At 32.9% G+C, this 25,247-nt stretch overlaps 1 protein-coding gene across 2 annotated transcripts in view; it reads right to left on the reverse strand.

The window, feature by feature from the left end:
• Window positions 1–361: 361 nt before the first annotated feature.
• Window positions 362–25,247, reverse strand: part of Spock3 (SPARC (osteonectin), cwcv and kazal like domains proteoglycan 3) — a 395,167-nt gene continuing 370,281 nt past the window's right edge. For both annotated transcript variants that reach the window (XM_021169488.3, XM_021169487.3), the window contains exons 8-11: window positions 11,431–11,652; window positions 8,329–8,391; window positions 4,740–4,877; window positions 362–2,267 (exon numbers count right to left, since the gene is read on the reverse strand). In XM_021169488.3, the coding sequence (XP_021025147.1) occupies window positions 2,098–2,267; window positions 4,740–4,877; window positions 8,329–8,391; window positions 11,431–11,652 (593 nt within the window). In that variant the 3' untranslated portion in view covers window positions 362–2,097. The remainder of the gene's footprint in view (window positions 2,268–4,739; window positions 4,878–8,328; window positions 8,392–11,430; window positions 11,653–25,247) is intronic.

The raw sequence follows: 25,247 nt of genomic DNA on the forward strand, positions 1-25,247 counted from the left end.
TTCTAGAGTTTGTTAATCTTGGCATGTTTGTTGCACTAGAGTTTTAACATAGAGACTTTTAATCAAAAGCAAATTCTATATTATTAAGTGGTATATAAGTACTGTATTGTTTCCATATTTGAATTCACCATTAAATTAGTTGCTTTCCTGGAAGCCTGAATGATGATGATATTATAAAAGCATACTTTAGGAACATGGTACTAGGTTACATATCTGTATGTACTTTTGCTTTATATTCTTTTGTGATTATCTCAAGTTAAATTTTATGATTAATACACATTTTTTTCAATAGACAAATTTATTCAGTCATTCTTCAATTTCATTTTTACTATAGAAATCTGGTTAACAATGTGACCCAAATAAAATTTAAAATGCTATTCTTTTGGAAAGAAAAGTATTTATTTCTCAATATTTTGAAAAATAAACAGATTAAAATAAAACAACAAAGATAAATATACTCTACCCAAGACACTAACAAATCAGGTTTACAAACTTAAAAATAAACTGAGAAATACTTATTGGCTCTGTTGTGGTATGTTATTTTGCAGAATTAAGGAACAAATTAAAAGCTCTTCATGCTATTATGTATACCCGAGAAAATCATTAAGGAACTGTTTACTTTGGTTACAAGAATCTTTATTTTGTAAACTATACATAAACAGTAAAAAAAAAGAAAATGCATTATAGCTTAAATATTATGTAAGTTCAACATTAAAGTTTTTATTTACTGTATATAAATTAAATGGCAAGAGTTCACCAAATTTGTGTTCTTATGAATAATATTCCTGGAAATCTGTAAATTCACTATTGAAGTGAAAGATACCAATATGTAAAATCCAACAGGTTTTCCCACTTCTATTATGAGCACAAAACTAGTGGTGTGATATACCCAAAGGTGGTGGTGTGGCAAAATGTCTACACAATTAATTAACATGCTAACTGATGTATAGTGAACAAAGTAACTTTCGTTACAGTTAATCTTAAATGCTACTCTTCACAATAATTATGAACAAGTCCATATGGGATTATGTAACAATAGAAAAAAAGAAAGAAACATATTCCATTTTCTTCATTCCAGCAGTATTTAAATAGCAATAATTTGTTAATTCTGTGTGCTTACACATTGCCTAGTCTCCTATACTGAAATACATGCTAAACCTTTCTATTTCTATTTTTGCAAGGCACCATACAACATGGTCTCTAATTTCAATACCACTAACAAAAATGGCATGATTCCAAGATCAAATGCAAAATTTCATACTAAATGAAAACTGAGAGTTCATATTTTTCAAAATTGATCTTGGGATAAATAAATTATATTTTATAGAAAAAAGGGGTTGAAATTAGTCTGTTTCTCCTTCCAATTGAAATTCTATACATGAATACTACTCAGAAAGAGAGAGAAACTGAGAAACGAGGCTGTCTAGGAATATTTTTAAAAATCTACATGATATGCAATGCTATTTAAATTAAAAAGTAGAAAGAAAAATCTTAAGTTTATAACGTTCAGAGCCCAAAGTTTTCCATAGTTTGCATTGCATATACTATTTAATCATACCCAGAATAACTTCACAATTGAAAAGATTACCATTTTCTCTTACCATGAGTTGTTTTTCTTAAAATACCAACCATAAGTCTTGGGAAGATGCCAAATTTGAATTGAAGCAAACATCATGAGTTAATCAATGAAATTATTGTGGTTCAGGTCACTAGTTACCTATTATAAATTTAACTTATACAATCTGTCATAAAAGCAACACACATGATCCCAAGCACACATTCACTGTTATTTTGTTTGTGGAAAAATTACATAGTATTTTCTTATGAAATTTTTGCTATAGTAATCTTTACAACTTTCTATATTCAGGCTGCAACCCATATGTGTTTTCTTTTTTTCTAAGGCATATGAAAACTGAAATTAAACAATTCTAATTTAACATCAAGTTCTATGATTTTAGCTTCAATATTTGAAATAATTATACAAAATATATGTCAGGTTTAGAACCACTTTGTTTTGGGATAAGAAGGAAATTCTCAATATGCTATTATTTTGTAAATATTAAAAATGTAGAATTTATTGACATTAGCTGTTACTGATCAAATATATCCATCATGGTCATCCCCATCATCATCATCATCCCCTTCATCTTCATCATCATCTTCAATATCATCCTTATCATTCATAATGTCATCTTCTTCACCTTCATCATCAGTCCATTCACGAAAATCTCCACTTGCAAAGTCTCCAGATATCTCAAAGTCTATAGCTACAAAAGCAAGCATCATATTTACTTGAGTATACAATGAACTGATTTCTGATTTATATAAATAATAAAAAATGGAAATTTTAATAATTATTTTTACTGTTTATCTCAACGAAGATAAGAGGAAAATTCATTCTTGGGAAGTTTGTTCTAAGCTAAAACTCTCACTTGTTAAAATGTGTATGCTCAAAGCACTATACTGTGTAAGATTCTAGTTTGGTAAATTTGACCTCAACGCAAGTTTTTAAAGACTATCACATCAGACTATTAATCTTATATAATACTTAATTACACCTACAAGCATATGAGGTGAAACAATTGCTTAGCAACATCTATATATACTTCCTAAAATTTAAAATCAAATATATATGCTACTTTATATTAAAGGTTAACTTTAGAAGCATTATTCAGTTAGAGACTTTGTGACTGAATAGTGTCTGGGGTAATTTCACTATTACTTGGTTACCTTTAATCAAGTAATTTTTTCTAGGATATGTGTAATTTAGACATACAACTACAGAAGAATGTCCAAACAGTTGGAAAGGTTGTATATTGAATTTGGAGGAAAGGGTATATGATCCAAAGAACATGATAAAACTCTAGAACATACAACAGTCAAGGACATTGATTTTTCTAGAATGCCTCTAGAAACAGCAACAGCTTGCTAAAATATGTATAGTTTAGTGACATGTGTTGGAATGTTTAAGACATAACTAAATGAGATAAACTTGTGCTGATTAAGCCAGCAGTTTAGTAAATTATTTTCTTCTGTTACTAGAGCAACAAAAAATTAATATTCATATTAACTTAGAATTAACTGCTAATATTTTGAGATAACAATTCACACATCTCTTATCATAACTGTAGCATATATTAAGTCCTCAAATTATATTTTTCTTCTTAATTCTTATAAATTCTATCAATATATTTAGGTGGGTGTAAATTGGTTGCTTTCACAACATACTTAAACTACCACCCTATGTGAAAAATAAAGTTCTTAAATTCCATAATCGTATATATTATAGTTGGAACATAAGAAAACCCAGAGTAAAGTTTCAAAAAAATAATTTTTCTCACTTACTGAATTCTTTTGCATATAATTTTCACTGGTAGCATAAAAATTAAAATAATTTATCCATTACTGATATCACAGGTAGATGAAGCCATTGACTATGCAAGAATTTTAAAACAGACATTATAAAGGCATGTTTTCTGGTTTTTAAATACTGTGTCTGGTATTAAAGCTTTGTTGCTGCTTTGATTATATAGGGAATGCCCCAACAAAAAAATCAAGCTATGAAAATCTTATGGAATAAACAACTGCAAGACAGGAAGGGAAAATTATATAAGTTTATGTATTATTGTTTACTATTTATTTCTTCTTAAGTGATCTTTATTTATCAGCCTAAAAATTACATATGAGAGGCAAGTCACCACTAAGTACTTAATTTTCATTATCTTTATTGATATTAGTGTAAAGAAAATCTGCTTTATGGGCTTTTATGAGAGAGTACCTACTTCTCTATTTGCTGTGACTAAATACTTGGTAAACATGAAGAAATTCAGTAACATTTAATTGGAGCTAGATTTTAAAGCATATGGTTCACTATACCAGGGAAGCATTGTGGCTGGGGTGACAAGAACAGCTGGGAAAGTGCTAGAAGATTTTGAACTTATGGCATGTACATCTTACATGGCCATCCGGAAAGGAGAAATCCACACAAAACTTAGATGGGCTCAAAACCTACAAAGTCCACTAGACTCCACATTCCAAGGACTCCATAAGCTCGCAACTAGCTTCATCATTTGGGGAACAAATGTATCAACATAATACCATGATAGAGATGGTGTACATTCAACCCATCATTGGGGTTTTGTGCATACTGTAAGTAAGAAGTCTCTATAGATTTATAGATAACTATATGTGTAATATAGATATTATATGAATCTTGGATTCTGGAAATCATTTTTGGTGTAAATTGAAAACTTTAAAATACATATGCTACTGATATCTTATATAGTTTTTTTTTAAAGACACACAAAATGCATGTTCACAAAGTATTAGAAGATCAAATATAACGGACACTTAATATATATATTTTTTATAGTTAAACATAAAACAGTAATGTTTTAGTCTGTTTTGTTGGAATTTGCAGAGTTGAAATGGTATTTTGTTAGGATACAGACTTGTGTTTTTCAACATCTCATTAATGAAAATGTCTGCTCATGATAGACATTTTGAGTTGAAGTAGGAAATGGAACTCAGCTTTTATTCATTAGTCTTTATATTCTCAATTGTGTCTGTTTAATATATTTTATTGCTACCATGCAACTTAAAATCTGCAAATATCAAGTCTTCTTTTCACCCCAAACATTCTTACATATTCCACATATTCTACAGTCAGAATGGCCTCATTAAATGTCTTTAACACATTTGTGTGCTAGAAAATTGTATGAAATGAGCCTTTCTCTTACCACAATCTGCAACACCATTTATTCTTGATCCGACAACTTCATTTCCATATCTGTCAACACACCAGCACTGCCCTACACTGCCATGGCATTGTGTTGGTTTGTAATAACCATCTTCATCACACAGTGGAATGTACTGTCCTGTGAAATACATGGTTACACACAAAAATACATAAGTAATTTATTAATGACCTATATTTTTAGGCAATCATTCTGCATTGATGTCCTAATATCAAAACCTGACTGGCTCTATGCTTATATTAAATATTTCAGAACACTAAGAACAGCATACAAGACTCTCAACTCTCTCATTATAAATCATTTCTTGCTTCATTTTCAAAAAATTGTACTCATATACTACAAAATTATTCCACACCAAGCTCTTTCTTTATGATATAGTTTGTTACATTGAATAGGTTAGTTAAAATCCTTCTCCATTACACCATCTTTTATTTTAAAGTTTACATATTACTCAGAGTACAAAGGCCTTCCTACACACACACACACACACACACACACACACACACACACACACACACACGTGTCTTTATGGTGTGTGTGTGTGTGTGTGTGTGTGTGTGTGTGTGTGTGAATTTCTCTGTGTATATTGCCATTATATATTGTTAACACCCTCTTGTAATATCTTCTCTTTTTGAAAATATTTGGCTTCTCTTGGTTTTCACTGTTATATCAACCCTACCCATTAAGCTTAAATTCTAGTTAACAAATGCTGGAAAGGCAGCTACTCTTATTTGTAGAACATTTCACAGTACACATTATATATGTAATGATGAATGTTTAGTTTTTAAAATGTTTAGTTCTACAAATACTGTTCTTGACAAACATTCCAATAAAAGGTACATCTTTTAAATGATCAGGTATTTTCATTTTTTTTCTCTGCTTATTTGTTCATATGAACAGAATCATCATTTTTTTAAGTTAAGGCATATCTAATATATATAGAAACTATGAACATTATTTTCTATTTATAACTATCAGAATATTTTACATCCCAAAAAGTTTTATATGTCTTCTAAATACATGATATACTTTATTCAAATATAATTTACCAGAAACCTGTGAACTCACATAAACAAATAATACCAATGTAGAAAATTTTTGAGTTTCATTTGCAGTCTGAAGGCCATCGAATAAAAAGAATCTTTGCAGTATTAAAATATTTAAATTATTATTGTTTGAAAAAATATGTTATAATCACTTTTCATGTCAGGACATTTAAAAGGGAATTCTAGAAATTATAGTAGTTGCACTTCAAATATAAATGCAAACTGTTATGCACGTTGGTACACATGTGTCTTTACCCTGACAGAACAGCTGGCCAAATTATCTATGTATCATCAGAAAGAACATTTAGAATATCCAGTGTTATAATATCTATGTTCTTAGTTTATAAAAGAAGAGTAAGGAAACTCTTCTAACATGGTAATTAAATATAATTTTTAAAATAAGTTCAAATAGGAGAAGAATAGATTCCAGCATGACTCGACCTTTATCAACTCTAAAATATTTATTCAAAGATAATAATTTCTTCATGGTATGATGTGAAACTTTGGGTTGCATAAGCATGCTCATGCATCAATATATTATCTCTACTCATGATTTATATCATTACAAGTATCTGTCATGGTTTAAGAAGAAAATTTCCCCACTACTTATTATAATCTTCAGTTTTTCACGTAAGACATTTTATGACAAATCAAATAACTGTTTTAAAGATAAACCCAGAGCTAAGAATTCTTTAACAATGTGAAAAAAATAAAACCACGAAACTTTGACACAGAGAGTGTGCTTGTAAGATGAATGGAATTTGGGGCTTTTTGTAGAATTTAGTGCAGTGGAAACTCCCTGGAATCTACTAGAGTAACCCTAATGAAGTTTCTAGCAAGGAAGGAGATGTAGTGCCAAGCGACAATCTTCTATACTTAGGCAAGGATCCCAGTAGTAGCACTGGGACAGGGACATTAATCCAGGAACAAAACGTTTGACCTACAACTAATCCATTCTGACTGATAGATGTGCTGGAGTAACGGTGGCAAAGAGCTTATGGGAGCGACCAACCAATATCTGATTCAACTTGAGACCCATACCATGAAAGTTATCCCACATATGGCCTAAACTTGGTGTCCATGAATCAGAGTCTGTACAGCCCAGACTCCCAGGATAGAAATATTGCTAGCGAAAAAAAATGTCAATGAAATGATCCCTAAAGATATTCTGCTGTATTTATAAATTGTTGCCTCGCCAAACTTTATCAAAGGATAATCTCCCAGCAAGCGATGGTAACAGATGGGAGACCCACAGCCAGAACAGTAGGCAGAGCTAGGGGAGCTGTGCAGAAAAGGAGGGAGAAAAGATTGCAGGAGCCAGAGAGGTAGGTACGGTAAAAATATGACCAACAGAATCAACTAAGCAGGGCTCATAGGAGCTCTCAGATACTGAAGGACCTTGTCTGAGTCTGATAGCTTTGTGTTCTTGTAGGACTCCTAAAAGTGCGACTGGTGCACATCTCTGATTCTTTTTTTTTTTTTAATTTATTTATTTATTTATTATATGTAAGTACACCGTAGCTATCTTCAGACACTCCAGAAGAGGGCGCCAGGTCTCATTACGGATGGTTGTGAGCCACCATGTGGTTGCTGGGACTTGAACTCCGGATCTTCGGAAGAGCAGTCGGGTGCTCTTACCCACTGAGCCATCTCACCAGCCCCATCTCTGACTCTTTTGCCTTCCCCTATAGTAGGATGCTTGGTCCAGCATTCACATGAGGATTTGAGTCTAGATTTTTTTTTTTTTTTTTGTAATTTGTTATGCCATATTAGGTTGACATCACTGGGAAACCTGCTCCTTTTTTATGGGAAAAAGAGAAATACTGGATCTCGGGGGAGAGGGGAAGTGGAGTGGGGGACTGGAAAGAGTGGAGGGAGGGGAAACTATGTTGGAATGTAATACATAAAATATTAATATATTGAGAATATATTGATATGTATAAATATATTACTATAAATTATAATTATCAGTATACATATAATATTAATAATGAAATATTGACATATGGCATATAATATATGAAACATGGGTTATAATATGTGAAATCTATCCATCATCTCTCTGCTATTATGTGTATCAGTACTTACTTACTAAAAGCTACATTTGACAACTTACTAATGAAAACCACAAAAATTCCTGCTCAGATTTCTCTGTTAGAATACTTTCACTACGTGTGTGAAATCAGTTGCTTAAATTTCATATACATAGTAACATCGATTCATAAATGTTTAATGCCCAAATAGACACTTCTGCTGATTCTTAAATTTATTATTGCTTGAATCTTTTTTATACTTAAAAACTTTCAAAATATGAACATGATTTTAGAGCAGTAAAACAGAGATTATATTCTTCAAATGCTGAGGTAATAAAGGTAAGTTCAATGGCTTTCCAAAAGTTCATAAATTTTGCTGCTGAACTTGAATGCAGGCTGTCTTTGTTGGATTAATATTGATTTTATGTTGCTGTTTCCCTGGGGTTATTTATATAAGCAATAAAACCTTCAGAAGAGTGAGCTGTGACTCACCGAGGAGCTTCTTTATCCCTTGTCGCTTCTGAATGTTGCTGAGCTCGGTGTGGCAAGGTGGGTCTGCAAGGACATCAAATACAGCACTTCAAGGATGTTGTAGAGCAAACAGTGCACCTGTAAGCCTTCAGCCTCAAGCAAGTATTTTTATCACAGTAAGGCTCATGTTATCCATCTGTGGTCATGGATTCATGTGGATACGTATGTGTGGATATATCATGATAGACATGCACAGAAATATCTACTTACAGATACACAACAGAGTATAGCATTTTAGTAAGTTCTAGCTATGGTAGCACTTTCTGATATTTTTTGAAATGTCTGAAATTTGATGAAAAACGAAAATAACATAGTTATAGATGATGGAATATTACTTCTATTAATACATCTGCCATATAAATCCAGTTGATTGCTGACTAAAAAACTAACTCATTTCCCTCTCATTTAGCATAGGCTATAGAATAATAGAAAAAAATGAGTTTTTCATTACAAAACATAATATGCAAAAAATACTGCTTTTCCCCAGTAACGTTGAACATTTATACATTATTTTATTGTAAAATGTTATTGTCTTATCTTAGTCTTTTTAGTTTCCACAAAGGTTTCAAATGTGTAAGTAACTTTTAGAAAATAATAATGTAAATTTTTGTAAGTCATGTTTCAAAAGAGTCTAGAGTACTAAAAGCCAATTTGTAAGTATATATTATGTGCATTGTATTTACAATCAGTGACCTAAATGAACACATGTGTAGATACTTTGAATATTCTATATATGCATAATACAATATGTATTATTGAAATTTAATGTTAAAATATTTGTTCAAATATTAAACAAATGTCACCAGAAAAAAAGTACAATTTTTGTCTTTTAGATAGGTAGAGACAGAAAAGAATTATGCTGTAAAAGGACAATAAAATATCAAAATAATTCTTTTCCTCTTCAATGAATGGTCCCAGGAAGAAGGATAAACATACAATCCAATTCAAATAATTTAAAATGTTTTAATAAGAGAATTACAAAATAACTCAAATTTAAAAGGCATAGTAGAAAAAAATAATGTGCATAAGCTGTATATGTTCTATGTCAGTATGTGAGGCCAAAATATTCTAGCAAACAAAGTAAAAAGTGAAAAAAAGTAATTTGATTTTAGAAGCTAACTACTTGATGGTAGTTCATGTTTAAATTGATACAATATAAGTTTTCCTTAAAATAAAGAATATATATCAAGATATACTGATATATATCATAAGAAGTTTTCTCTCATTATCTCACTGCCATGGCATTAGTCAAGCTTTCCAATTTTATGAAAAAGACTTCTTTAAGGTGCTGTAAAGGAAAATTAATTTTTCTATGTTTAAAAGTAGAGATTTGTGCTTACATGTACTCAAAATCCTAGCCATGGTTGAATGTGTTTTTAAAAATATTTTTATCTTTCACACTAAACTTTTACTAATTTAAATTCAAACATACTTTCATACAATTTTAAATATTCCTTTACCCGCTTTGGGACCATCACATCCACCATTCATCCTCGGGCTCAATGAACTCAGCTTTGTATATTACACATGTCTGTTCATGTGTGAGTAGTTTTCAGTGTTCATTAATAATCATGAAAGACATAACAAATGACAAAACTGAAATGGCAAATGTTAAATATAGGAATATGTGAATGAGCAGATTTTAATGAAAATACACTTGAATTTACTTTTTTACTCTTTAAAGTGCACTAGCTATCAATGGCTAGAATGTCATGTGAGATGGAATGTCTCATTACATACAATGCATATGTAATCAAGTCAGTAGTGTGTATTCACAAATGTGTGCAGTTTAAAACATTTAATGAAACAATTCAATTTCATATTTTTGGCTTTTTTCATCTATCATAGATGTTTTATTAAAGAAAATATTTTGGATTATGGTTTCCTTGCTCCTAGACCCTTTGAGAATCTCCTGACTTCTCCACTCACCAAAATTCTTTTTACTTAAAGTGATTTACAGATAGGTAAGGCCACCTCCGAGCTAAACCATTATTATATTCACTTCTAATCAATATGTAGACAATTATTTCTTCCCTAATTTTTGAGCTATTGCTAAATGAACATGATTGTTAGCAAAGCAATTTTTATAATTTCGTATGAGGTATGATAATAATTGCTATAGTTTGAATACCTTGTCCACTCTTTTTGCTTTCAAGTTTGGAAAGCACTCCAGTACTAACTCTACCACATCAACCTCGTTTCCAGTGTATTTCACTAGCACTCTCATAAATATTCCTTAGTTTTCCACATATTTAACATAATGTGAGGATGTTTAGATACTTTTGCCTGCATGCATTTAATATATAACATTCATTCTGGAAGTATGATCCATAATTTGAAGTCTACTTTTATCTCTATTAGACTTGAAGGCATTCGAAGGGCTATATCTGGGAGGGGTTGAAAAAGGAGAAAGAAAAGGATATGTGATATGATTTTATTTTAATTAAAAATGTATAATTTATTTTAAAAGTTGTACAACGAACACAACTGCTATTTCCTTTGTCTCACTTCTTGCAGAGTTTTAGAATACTGTTTCACTAGCAAATTTTTAACAAGCTACGAACCACTTTGGAAAGATTGAAAGACTAAGTAATTTTGAAAATAAAATGAGTAAAAATAACTTCACAGTGAATGCATGGTTCATGCAACACATTTAATAAGATCACAAAATGGAACATTAAAACTCCACAGTATAGTGATAAAAACCCCATTTATTTTACACTGTGGGCAAAGCAGATAGCAAATTAATTTCAATGATTACTTTTAATATCTATGTTCTCATATCTCTGTGTGCTGCTTGCGGGTTCATAATGGGAACTATAATGAAATACATTAATATAAAATATTAATTACTATTTTCCATCTTATTTAGAATATTTGTATCTTTAGCACAATTATTGTGTTCAAAATAGTGCCTATTTGGTCTTTCATTAAACATTCAAATTAGAAAAAGTACTAAAATGACTGAGGCATTGGATAGTACTAATATTTTTTATTATGAGGGAAAAGATAAAATTTGAAATGCAGGCCAACTAATTCCATCACAGCAGCCTCATCTTTTACCTTGCTGTCTCTGGAAACAGTAGCACCATTCATTATTAGATATCAAACTGTCCTTGTATGTGTCACAAGAATTGAAGAACGCCTTGGTGCACTGCTCATTCTTATCAAGGTATATGCTCCCAAGCTCTGACTGGTCCAATAGCAGGTCATAGTTTGTATCAAGTCTATTAAACATCCAGCCAAGTGAATCCTTGCAAATTGGCAAAATACTGGTATCAAATCCTACAGTCAAAGAGAACAGAATTAGCTCATATGCAAGATAACATCATCAGAAAGTATAGAAAATCAATGAATTATGGAAGAGCAGAGGAAAAGTACTGGGTAGTCAGAAAATCAAAAACTTTTAGCTTCAACTTGGGAAAGTTTTTCAATGTCTATTAGCTACAAAAATATCTATTCTAGTTATGAGGATTAATTAACCAGACAACATCTGTTGCTAATCAGTCATCATTCAATATAATGTGGTATTGCAATTATATACTATTTATGCTAGTCACTGTTAAATCTTCTTAGATACTTACCAGATCATCATAAACTGCAATGTATTATTGAATAACAAAAGCTGCTGAAACTCATTTCCATATGAAGACCTGAAGAATATTATTTCTACACAGGTATTACTGATGTATACTATATAATAGCTTTCATATTATCTTGTGCTGGTAAATACTATCGTGAATGTAGCATTATACATGAAACTGTTAACAAGAGAAAGAAGTGGTATTATGCAATATTACTTTCTGACTTCAGCTCTTGTGGTGATTTTTTTTTTATTACAAATTGCTACAATAGGAGGCAGTAAAGTATGCTGGAGGATAGTAGGGCTCATGAAATTGCAGGACTAAGTTGTATGAGAGCTATGTGCTGTTACACATGGATCATCTACTAACCTCACTAAAGCGGTGAGCCCTAAATCTTATATAAGGCCACAAATGACTTGAATCATTAAAATATTACACACAAATATACAAATATATAGCTATTCCAAATAGAGTTAGGAAGTGAGTTCTTGCTTGTGTTAGAAATGAAATATGATGCAAGCCAATAAGAAGCCAATTAAGATTGTTTTTGAGCTATTAAATGCTGAGAAGGACCACCACAAAAATATGTAACTTATGGAATACAACTAAAGTTCATTCCCTTTGAAGGAAATCTTCCTGTAGGCTCAGGGAAAGATCTCAAGGAAGACAAGGTGTGAAAATAGACAGAAATAGCAAATTGAGAATCAGAGATGGATTTGGAAATATGATAAAGGTACATCTGCCTACCTGCCCTTTTATGTCTTACAGAATGCCTTAATTTCTTAAAAAAGATAAATAAATATCACACTTCTTTTTTTTTTTTTTTTTTTTTTTGGTTTTTTCGAGACAGGGTTTCTCTGTATAGTCCTGGCTGTCCTGGAACTCACTTTGTAGACCAGGCTGGCCTCGAACTCAGAAATCCGCCTGCCTCTGCCTCCCGAGTGCTGGGATTAAAGGCGTGCGCCACCACGCCCGGCAAATATCACACTTCTATATTTCTCCCAGAGAACTGGTGAAAATAAGTAAAAGTTAAAATAAGTCTATCGCTAAGAAAAACTAGAAAGAATATCTTGAGTAATGAGCTAAAAAGCTCAGAACACTGAGCATAGCCATGGTCTCTCAGAAAGGAAAGAAAACTAGGGAAGAAAGAAATGGCAAAGACCACAGAGAAGCTGTGAACCATTGCCATAGAAGTATTATTAGAATTATGATTAGCAGTAGTATTTAAATAGACAAAATTAGAAGGGAATGTTTTTGGTACAAGAAATGACTTAGGGAATATCTCTCCAACAAATGAATTTCACCTATCACAGAGAAGAATCTAAATAGAACACAAAACTTGAGAGATACCAAGTAGATAAATTCATAATAAATACTTGAGACATTATAACTAAATTTACTTTAAACAAATGATGAGAAGGAATTTTTTTAAAGCAGCTAGATGCAAAGTCCATGTTTCTATAAAGGAGAAGTTCTATGTCTGTAGGCTGTGACCACCAGGGCAGTCATATATCAGATAGCCTGCATATGAGATATTTGCATTAGGATTTATAACAGTAGCAAAATTAGAACTATGAAGTAGCAACAAAGTAGAATTATTATTAGAAGTCACTACAATTTGAGAAACTGCCTTAAAGTTTTACTCCATTCAAGTTCCACACTTAAACATAATAAAAGCAACATACAGCAAACCAATAGCCAACATCAAACTAAATGGAGAGAAACTTGAAGCAATCACAGTAAAGTCAGGGGCAATACAAGACTGTTCATTCTCTCCATATCTATTAAACATAGTACTCGAGCAGTTAGGCAAAAAAAGGAAATCAAAGAGATACAAAGTGAAAAGGAGGAAGTCAAGATATGACTATTTACATATATGATAGTATATTTAGGCAACCAACCCCCCCCCCAAAAAAAAATCCATGAGCACACTCCTTCAGCTGAGAAACAACTTCAGCAAAGTATCTGGATATAAAATTAACTCAAACAAATCAGTAACTTTTATCTACTCAAGGCATAAATGGGCTGAGAAAGATCTCTCATGCTCATGGATCAGCAGGATTAACATAGTAAAAATGGCCATCTTACCAAAAGGAATCTACAGATTCAATGCAATCAAAATCCCAATTCAATTCTTCCCAGAGATAGAAAGAGCAATTCTCAAATTAACTTGAAATAACAAAAGAACAAGGATAGAAAAAATAATCTCAACAATAAAAGAACTTTTGGGGAAATCACCAGCTCTGATCTCACACTCTATTACAGAGCAACAGTGATAAAAATTACATGGTTTTTGGAATAGGGATAGGTAGGTAGATTAGTGGAATAGACTTGAAGACCCAGAAATGAACCCACACACCTATGGTCACTCGATCTTTTTTAAAGAAGCCAAAACCATCCAGTGGAAAAAGGACAGCATTTTCAACAAATAGTGCTGGTTCAACTGGCAGTCAGCATGTAGAAGAATACACATTGATCCATTCTTCTCTCCTTGTACAATGCTCAAGTCTAAGTGGATTAAGTACCTCCACATAAAACCACATACACTGAATCTAATAGAAGAGAAAGTAGTGAAGAGCCTCAAATACTTGGGTACATGGGAAAACTTCCTAATCAGAACACAAAATGGCTTATGCTTTAAGATTAACAATTGACAAATGGGACCTCATAAAATTGAAAAGCTTCTGTAAGGCAAAAGACTATCAATAGGACAAAATGGCAACTCACAGATTGGGAAAAGATCTTTAGCAATCCTATATCTGATAGAGGGTTGATACCCAAAATATACAAAGAACTTAAGAAGTTAGACTCCAGAGAACCAAGCAACCTTATTTTTAAAATGGGGTATAGTTTGCAGCCCAATAAGAGGCATAACAATTTGGATCAACCAGTACCTCCAGAGCTCCCTAGAACTAAACCACCAACCAAAGAAAACATATGGTGGGTTCATGTATCTAGCTGCATATGTAGCAGAGGATGGATTTGCCAGTCACCAATGGGAGGAGAGGTCCTTGGTACTGTGAAGGTTCTATTCCCCAGTATAGAATGCCAGGGCCAGGGCAAGAGTGGGTGGGTTGGTGAGCAGGAGGAAGGGGGGAGGAGATAGGGAGTTTTCAGAGGGGAAACCAGGAAAGAAGATACCATCTGAAATGTGTATATATATATATATATATATATATATATATATATATATATATATATATATGGAGTATAAAAATAAAGAATTCTAAACTGAGGAATTTCAAAATGGCCGGTAAGAACCTAAAGTGAAGTTCAACATATTTAGTCATCAGGGAAATGCAAATCAAAATGACATTGAGATTCCATCTTACACCTGTCAAAATGGATAAGATCAAAAACTCAGGTGACAGCAGAATGTAGAGAGAGAGGAACATTCCTCCACTGCTGCTGGGATAGCCAGCTGGTACAACCAGTCTGGAAATCAGTCTGGTGGTTCCTCAAAAAATTGGACACAGTACTACCTGAGGGCCACTCCTGGTTATACCACTCCTGGGTATATACCCAAATGATGCTCTAACATATAACAAGGACACATGTTCTACTATGTTCATAGCAGCCTAAGTTATAATGGTCAGTAGCTGGAAAGAACCCAGATGTCTCTCTGCAGAGGAATGGATACAAAAATGTGATACACAGAGTACTACTCAGCTAGTAAAAGGAATGACTTCATGAAATTTGCAAGGCAAATTTATGGAACTAGAAAACATCATCCTGAATGAGGTAACCAAGTTACAAAAGAACACACATCGTATGTACATCATATGTACTCACTGATAAATGCCTATTAGTCAAAAAAAAAAAAAGGATGGAATACACACAGTACAACTCACAGACCATATGATACCCGGAAGACCAAAGTTCAGATGCTTCAGCCCTACTCAGAAGGGGCAAAAATAATCACAGTAAGTGGAGGGAGGGAGAGAGGGATCTTGGAGGGAGAGAAGAGGGGGGGAGTGAAAAAGAGGGGCAGTATCAGGTGTGGGAAGGAATGGGGTGATAATTAAAGGTTCAGGAAATTGAACAGAGGTGTGTAGAAGTGGAGAATGGGGAAATAGGGATAACCACTAGAAAGTCCAAGATGCCTGGAACCCAAGAGTTTCCCAGTACACAACAGGGACGACATTAGATGAAATATCCAACAAATGGGGAGATAGAACCTGTAAAGACCATATCCAGTAGACAGGCATAGCCCCCGTTTGAGGGATGGGTCTACTCAGCCATCTCAGAAATATTAATCCAGAATTGTTCCTGTCAAAAGGAAATGCAGGGACACAGAGTGGAGCAGAGATTGAAGGAAAGGCCATCCAGAAGCTGCCCAACCTAGAGATCCATACTTTCTTCAGACATCAAACATAGACACTATTGTTAATGCCAAGAAAAACTTTGCTGATAGGAACCTGGTATAGCATTCCCCAGAGAAACTGTGCCAGAGCCTGACCTATACAGATGTGGATGCATTCAGCCAGTGATTGGACTAAGTGGGGCAACCCAGATGGAGGAGTGAGAGAAAGGACAAAAGTAGCTGAAGGGATTAGCAATCCCACAGGAAAATCAACATCAACCAACCAACCCCAACCCCGGAGCTCTTGGAAATTAAATCACCAACCAAAGAGTATACATGGAGGGATCCATGGCTCTAGCTTCATATGTAGCAAAGGATTATCTTATTGACATCAATGGGAGTGGATTCCCTTGTTCCTAAGGAGAGTTGATGACCCAAAGTAGGACAATGCTATGGCACTGAGTTGGGAGCGGGTGGGTGGTTGGGGGAGAACCCTCATAGAAGCAGAGGGTACAGGGAGTATAGGGCGTTTAACTTGGAAGAGAGATAACATTTGAAATATGAACAAAATAACCAATAAATTCTTTTTTTAAAAAAAGTCACACCATTAAAATGTTGAGAACTATTGTACAGGTTTGAAATAAAACAATATGAGGCAGATACAAAAGACTGCAAATGATTTTATACCAAAAGAATATAAGGCTCTCAGCATAAAACTATAACCCAGGAACAAGATGTTCAAAGAAAGATGGGATGATTTATTTTGAAATAACAAAACTAGGAAAGATTTTATTTAATAGAGTTTTCATGATACAGTTCGAAATATGACTTTTTCAGATAGAATGAATAATAATGTGCCATAAGGGCAAAAAACTGTATCTCTATTTAAAAGACATGAAATGAAAGCTTTTAAGGAGCAGCATACAAACTTTATTTTAAAAGCCTCTAAAATTAATATTGAATCTAAATTATTGGAATCATAAAATTTGTTTATAGTGTATGAAAACAAATATGACATTAGAAAATGTTTCTTTATTTCTATCTATATCTATCTCTCTCTCTTTATCTATCTATCTATCTATCTACTTCTCTCTCTCTCTCTCTCTCTCTCTCTCTCTCTCTCTGTGTGTGTGTGTGTGTGGGGGTGTGGGTGTGTGTGTGGGTGTGTATGTGTGTGTGAAGTCAGAAGTTAACTTGAGATTAATTTTTTACACCATATAGCTGGTAATCAAACTCATGTCATCAGGCTTGGAAGAAAGCTTCTTCACCCACGGACAAATCATACTTTTCAAAGGAGAGTTTAAAGCCTTATATTATATATTCAATGAAAAACAAATTTGATTTAGTGTGTGTATTGGTCAACTTTTTCCCAACTTTATACAACTTAGTCTTAGCCAGGAAGAAGACCATCAATTGAGAAAATGCTTTTATCAAATTACCTGTAGGCAAGTCTTTAAGATATTGTCTTGATTAATGATTTATGTAGGAGAGCACAACCTATCAGGAAAATGCTGTCCTGGGCTTGTTGTCCTGTATAAGAAAGCAAGCTGAAGATGTGGTGGCAAATGCCTTTCATCCTAGCACTTGGGGAGCAGAGGTAGGAAATTTTGGATGAGTTCCAGGCCAGCATTGTCTACAGAGTGAGTTCCACAACAGGTAGCGCTGTTATACAAAGAAATTCTGCCTCATAAAATCAAAGGGATACAAAAAAAGGAAAAACAAAAAAGGAAATAAAAGGAACAGTTTAAGCAAGCCATTGGAGTAAGCTAGTGAGTAGCATCCCTCTATGGATCTGTGTCTGACTCTGCCTCCTTGAGTTTCTTCCTTAAGTTCATACCACAACTTCCCTCAATGGACTGTGACTTAGGATACAAAAGTCAAACAAGTCCCCAAGTTGCTTTTGTCATAATGTTTATGCATAATGTTTGTTTGTCATAGCAACAGAACAGTAAAAAAAATGGTTAAGTATGACATATAATTTATATATCAGTAAACCAAAAGATAATTCAAGAAAATAATAAAACATAGTTTATTGGCCCAAGAAAAGGCACCTTCATGAAGAAAAGGAAAAAAAAAAAGAAAACCATTAAAATAAAATAAAAATGTACTACAATTAAACCATATAGATAATTAAATATAAATTATCTAAACATGTAAAAAGCATTCAAATTTTATTTAAAAAGGTAAAATTTTTCTGTATATTGCACCTAAAACAATAGATTGAAGTTAAGAGGGTTTATGTAATGCATTAAATAAACACTAATAAAAATCAGCTAATGAACGTAGTCTAATAAATGCTACTCCATGAAAGGGAACACGAGATGATGACAAAGGTTTAACAAGTAGGTCTGATGGTTCTTACTATGTAAAGTATCTGTAATGAATATTCCAAATGCCCTAAAAAACAGCTTATAAAAGCATTGAGAATAGAGCAATTCACAGGTACAGCTGGGAATTTCAACATTCTTCTGTAAGTAAATGATAAAAAAAGTAGATATAAAATTGATGACCACACAGTCATCTGATAAAAAGTCAATTATCAACAAAATCACAATAGGGAAAATATAAAAAAACAGATGCAGAATTATATAAGAATACAGGAAATATATTGTGCATTAAGCCTGTCATAAAACAGGCTAACAGGTAACCTGAAAACCATAAACTATTTTAATTAGGAAGAAAGGTTTCCTTTCTGGGTAAGAATACAAGATGCTTGATGAAGTTGTATTCAGCCAATGATTAGAAATCCACTTCTTATGGAATTTCAACTTGCTGGTGGTAACAATAGTTCCCATTGTGTGAAATGAGATCTTCCCCAGGATCCGAATCTACCTACAGTTTATTGAGTTGCCAAGTCAACCAATGGAGTCCCTTCCCAAGGAATAATGAAATGTGATAGCTTTATTGCATTAAATAAATTGCATAAATATTTATTTTATAATTATATGTTAACATGCATCAGTACTATTTTAAAATATTATTTGTCATTTGATCAAAATTCCAATATCACTCCTTTAGAATAATACCTTAGTCGTGCTATAGTACATAATTAAATTTCATTATAGAGAAAGTTACAACATCATCCTAATAAAAGAAGAAACTGCCAGATGTCTCAATAATTAGAAGCACCAAAATCAGCGATGCGCCGGTTGTTTTATTTTATTACTTGAAATGAGAAAAGAAAATTTATCTTCTAACTTTAGATGTTTGTTTTCAGTAGATGAAGTTCACTGTTATACCTAGAAGGCTCCTTTTTCATTAAAATGAGGCATTATTTTAATCCATCTGATTCTGAATTCAATCTTCCTCTCAATGTGAGGACAGCATGACACAAAGTGAGCAGTATCTCGGTAAGAAATTAGAATGTCTCATATACCCTGGGGGTGGAAGTAATTCCATCATTTTCTCTCCCTGTGAAGAACATTTGGTGGGTAAGAAGCAACAGAAGACATCATCCAATTCAGAGTCAGACTGCTCATTTGGGATTTTGCATAAGATGCTCATCTCTACCATGCTTTCTAAGATGATAAGATGGAAATTAATTCCATACTCTTTCATAGTACTATACAAACTCTATTAAAACTTATTGTAAAGATTCTCACCACAATTCTGCTATGGCTTCTTTTTTAATTTAAAAAATAAAAGCAAATTTTGGCATATAAATCAAACACATAATTTATAGAGGCCTCAAAAACTAATGTTACCCTAGTAATCATAACACAGTAAAGAAGAAGAAACTCCTTCTATCAGCTGACTATTATAAAGTCTATGAAAGTGTTTTTAGCATTTAATTGCCTTTCTATGATTATTAATTTTCAGTGATGTGTTCAGATATATTCAAACAATATATATATTTTTTGAGGCCTGCCCCCTAGCTCCATGACTAGCAGCTATTTCATATTGTTGCTGTAATATGCCTGCCAGACTTTGACACAGAAGAATAACTTGGCTCAAAGCAAGGTCATGATGATTATATACCCTGTTATGTTCTGTATGAGGTTTGTTAATCTTAAGAAATTCCACAAAGCTTAAATAGGACCGATCAAATTAAAGGTCAATATGAACTGCTATGTCTGAAATGGCTTGAGTCAGAGCTGGCCACTGCATAGAACTTCCTGCACCTGCTTATGAGTTACCTATGTTTTTGCAGGTTTAGCCTTTATGAGCTGACAGAGAAATATGTTTGGGATCGTAGGATCAGCCCCAAGTTATGAGCCCTGATTGATCAGTCATAGGGTATGTGTTCAATAAACCATTCCAGTCTGTCTGGGATCAGAATTTGTGTGGTTTGTGGGTGACTCTTGGATCCAACAATGTTCATGAAACCTTTTTTGCATATGAAACATATAATGAAGATCTCTTAAAACTTTATCAATTTGCTCCAATTCTTTCTTTCTTTCTTTTTTTTTAAGCATTATTTTATTTATGAGTATGTTGTAACTGTCTTCAGAAACAACAGAAGAGGGCATCAGATCCCATTACAGATGGTTGTGAGCCACCATGTGGTTGCTTGGAATTGAACTCAGGACCTCTGGAAGAGCAGTCAGTACTCTTAACTGCTGAGCTATTTCTCCAGCCAGCTCCATTTCTTTAAAAAGCTATGACATTTTGTTAATTTAAACATGTATGGTGAAATAGTTATAATTGTCTAGGTTCAAAGTGTTTCCTTTCTACATTGGCTTATAATCATTTATGTAAAGTGTTTGATAATATTTGGTTAACTAAACATTAGACCAGTATTGTCTTAATGGAAAAATCTACTATTACTACCTGTTTCAAAGTCATGTCATGAAAATAAGATGTGTAACACATGTAAAAGTTTCAAGAATGTTGATTGATATTGAGTGAATCTAGCAGTCACACAAACAACTTTTCCATTCTCCGTGCAATGACAATTCATATTCATATCCATGGGTCTCATCTTCAAGTGTAAGGCCTAGGACATGGCTTTGCTTCAGTTCTATTCCAGTTAGAGTTATGTCCTCCTGTTACTGGATACCATACAATGAATGAATTAGTTATTTTTCTTTTGATGTGTCAAAGTGTGTGCCAAAAGCAACATGATGGGGAAAGGGGTGCATTTTAGCTTGTAGATTGATGGCATGGCCCATCAAAGCCTGAGATGCAAGCGAAGATGCTCTTCTAACTCTGGTAGCAGTGCCATTGTAACTTATCTTCTCCCTTTGAAATTGTTGTCTCTGAGGCTTAGTGCTTCGATCTGCTAACAGCCTCTCTCTGGTCTTGTCTCTTCACCATTCTAACTATTTTCCTGGGCCCTGGGAATTGCAACATTCTGATATCTTCAGTGAAACACAGTTGTTACCTCCATAGAATGGTCACTCATGGGCCTTGTAACTCAACTTCTAACTTCAGCTCTCTGGAACATCAGTGTAGGGATACACTATGTCATAACTCCTTAAATTTATATATCTGTAACAATCAGCACAGTGTTAATAATATATCCAAGTTCTGCTGACAGCTCAATATGTTGTCTGATTTCAAGGTCATTGGAACTTGGAAAAGGTCCTCTAAAAAAAACATTTCCCTGTGTGGGTTATTTTCATGAATAAATCTTGTTCATCAACATCATCAGTTCAGACTCTGGACTCTAAAATGAATCTACCTTTTCACCAGTTGGAGCCTTTGATGATTTTTCCCCTAGGTTATCTTTCCCAAGAAGTCAGTGAGAAACATCAGGTTTAGTTTCAGTAATACTTATCTCTGCACTCATCTAATCTGCAATTTTAAACTTACTCATGCCCTTTTCCAAATTAGATAGTACATTTTCGATGTGTGTCCATCCTCTTTCTTCATAGATATAAAAGTTGTGAGCCATTACCATGCTGTGCCCTGGTTGTTCTGTTAGCTTGACATTGCCTCTATTGAAAAGCATAGTGCATCATTTTAAAATTCTAACAATACAAAGGTTCATGATGTGGTCAGAATGTACTATATGTTTTGACAGAATGCAACTTGAACAGTGTCTAGCTGAGGCAAAGACAAGTCTGAAAGGAAAAATTATAAATAATACAACAAATGTTATTTTTATTTATTCTTCTGTCTTTGTTTGGTCAGTAAGCCACACATTTCAGCTCTTTCTTTCATAGTTGCAACACAATTTGTGTTAAGATAGTTAATATTAACAAGAAAATATATACATTGAAAGTTATACCTAAGAGAAATGAATAGAAACTTTAACTAAAAAGGACTAAGCAGGGTGAGAGGGGATTGAATAGGTGGTTTCTAAGGGGGAGTGGAAATGGGGAAGGGGATAACATTTGAAATGTAAATGAAGAAAATATCCAATAAAAAAGAAAAAATTAGAAATAGAAAAAAGGAAAAGTGTGAATTTCATCAATTTGTTATTTTAAGTCCTATCTAGTAATATCTACTTGCATTCTCCAAACTGCAATACCAAAAGGAACCTCACTGAAATCAATATAAACCAGCAGTGTTAACAAAAACCAAAGCTAAGTTAGCATCTTCCTTTTCTAGATTGTGCTTTATGTTGTACTTGCATATTAAACATAAAGTTTTTTATTTGATGTAGAAAATGTTCAGTTTCTCACAAATATAGCCAGCTTCTCCACCTTGTTGAACTTTAAGCCATGGACATGATTTCCTTGAGAAAAAAAAATGAGCATTGGAATCTATCAACATATAAAGATAGGTGTGCACAGGGATTTCTCTTCCAAGTTTGATAATGAAATATTTTTTGCACACATTTTATCTAAATGTCAGTTAGTCAATATGAAGATGATATTAAATAAGATAAAATCCCTTAGAGAAATCTTTATGTCAAATAAGTACATACATAAATTATATTAAATGACATGTATATGAATTACATCTTCCAATTTTTTTTAAATGAAAATAAAATTATAGTTTTCAAATATGCATATGAATCACAACTCAAAGATTTTTGGAATTCAGTTTCTATAATTTAAGTCAGAGTTGGCAGAAAAGACTAGTTTAATGTTATTTAATTAAAAGCAGTTATAGGCTTAGAATGAGCAGCATACATTGCTAAGAATATGCTGTGACTAACTTGAGAGTTTTTTAAAAAGCATATTTAAAAACACTGATCAAGTTCAAAAATTAAATTTACTTGATGTTTATATTATAATTGTTATCAAAATGAATGGTAAAATTTGTTCCATAGATTTATTAAGCTAACATCAAATAATTTCTATGATCCTTATTAAGTTTAAATCATATTCTTATAATAGCTAACCAATTATCAGCTATTTTTTTAATTGACAAAATACAAAAGCATGCATTTAAATGTATGTCTTTTACCTCTTTTTATGGCCTAGAGAAATGTGCATCCTTGCCTCTGTGAATAAATATGTTTATTTTACCACATTAAAAAGATGTACTACAATGAAACATATGGCTATAAAAAGTATAAAATGTATATTCGTAAAATCTACTGAAGTTGCTGATGCCTAATACTTTATAATTATCCACTTCACATGTTTCTCTATAAAATAAAAATATACTGAAATTAAAATTTTATGTGAGTATGACTCTTCCAAAAATTAATTGTATATGAGATATTAAAGACATTATTTTCTTAAAGAAATAATTTTCCCAAAATAAAATCACATATTACTTAAAAATATACTATGAAAAATTAAAATTCAGACAGTGTTAGAAAAGATTAATAGGATTAATAGGATTAAGGATTCATACACAATATATATTAAAAACGAATGAAATGTTACTTTGCTAGAACACTTAAATTTTTCTTTCTATTGAAATGAGGAAGTAATCTTGAAATTCTTTTCCCCTATACAAAAGATATTATAAATTAATATTTTTTTATTTTCTACATAAAATATCTAAAAGACCATAGAATGTTACAGAATATTTTCTAGACTTTGTTAATGTTCTTGTTATTTATTAAAAAGATCTTAATACCTGAATTCTGCTCATTGTCGTATTAAATATATAAATCAAACCAAACTCTTTGTGTTTTAAATTTCTAACTGTGTGTAGTTTACCATAGTGTAATTTTTAAAAAATATCAATATGCAATGGTATGGAAGGACTTTCCATAAGTTAGACATTTTATTTGGGATAGGGAATAAATATATCTAGTTGTTATTACTACAAAATAAATTCACACTGAAAGACAGAAAACCACATACACTGCCCCAAATTGTATATTACACTCAAAGACACACACCAAAACTCTCTGATTGTGTTGGTAAATACTGTCATTTTTTTCTGAAATTCACAAGAATTCACGTTTGCACGGTGAAAAATCTATCTCTATGGGTGACTTTAATTTTTCAGTTTTATTAAATCATCTTAGAAGGAAAGATTCATAAATGCACAAGCTTGGAACTATGGAAAAAAGACTTAATTAAAGAAAAGTAAGAAAATATTTCAGAAAAAATATTCCATATAAATGTTACAGACAACTGTGTGATGTTGCTGTCATCTTGATAGAAACTGCATATTGATGGTTCTAAGTAGAACAGTGCCTGGCAAATACAGTAGTGGATGCTTACAGTCATCCATTAGATGGAGCACAGGGTCCCCAATGAAGGAGCTGGAGAAAGTACCCAAGGAGCTGAAGGGGTTTGCAGCTACTTAGGAGGAACAACAATATGAACTACCAGTAACCCCAGAGCTCCCTGGGACTAAACCACCAATCAAAGAAAAAACACGGAGGGACTCTCATGTCTTTAACTGCATAGGTAGCAGAGGATGGCCTAGTTGGTCATCAATGGGAGGAGAGGCCCTTGGTCCTGTGAAGGTTCTATGCCCCAGTGTAGGGGAATGCCAGGGCCATGAAGCAGGTCTGGGTGGGTTGGTGAGCAGGGGGATCAGGAAGAGGATAGGGGATTCTCAGAGGGGAAACTTGGAAAGGGGACAGTATTTGAAATGTAAATAAAGAAAATATCTAATAAAAGGCATATTAAAAAAAGAAAAAAGAAAGAGAGAGAGAGAGAGAGAGAGAAAGAAAGAAAGAAAGAAAGAAA

Source organism: Mus caroli, unplaced genomic scaffold (assembly GCF_978045245.1).
Source record: "Mus caroli unplaced genomic scaffold, Mus_caroli_1 scaffold_10, whole genome shotgun sequence".
Classification (NCBI taxonomy): Eukaryota; Metazoa; Chordata; class Mammalia; order Rodentia; family Muridae; genus Mus; species Mus caroli.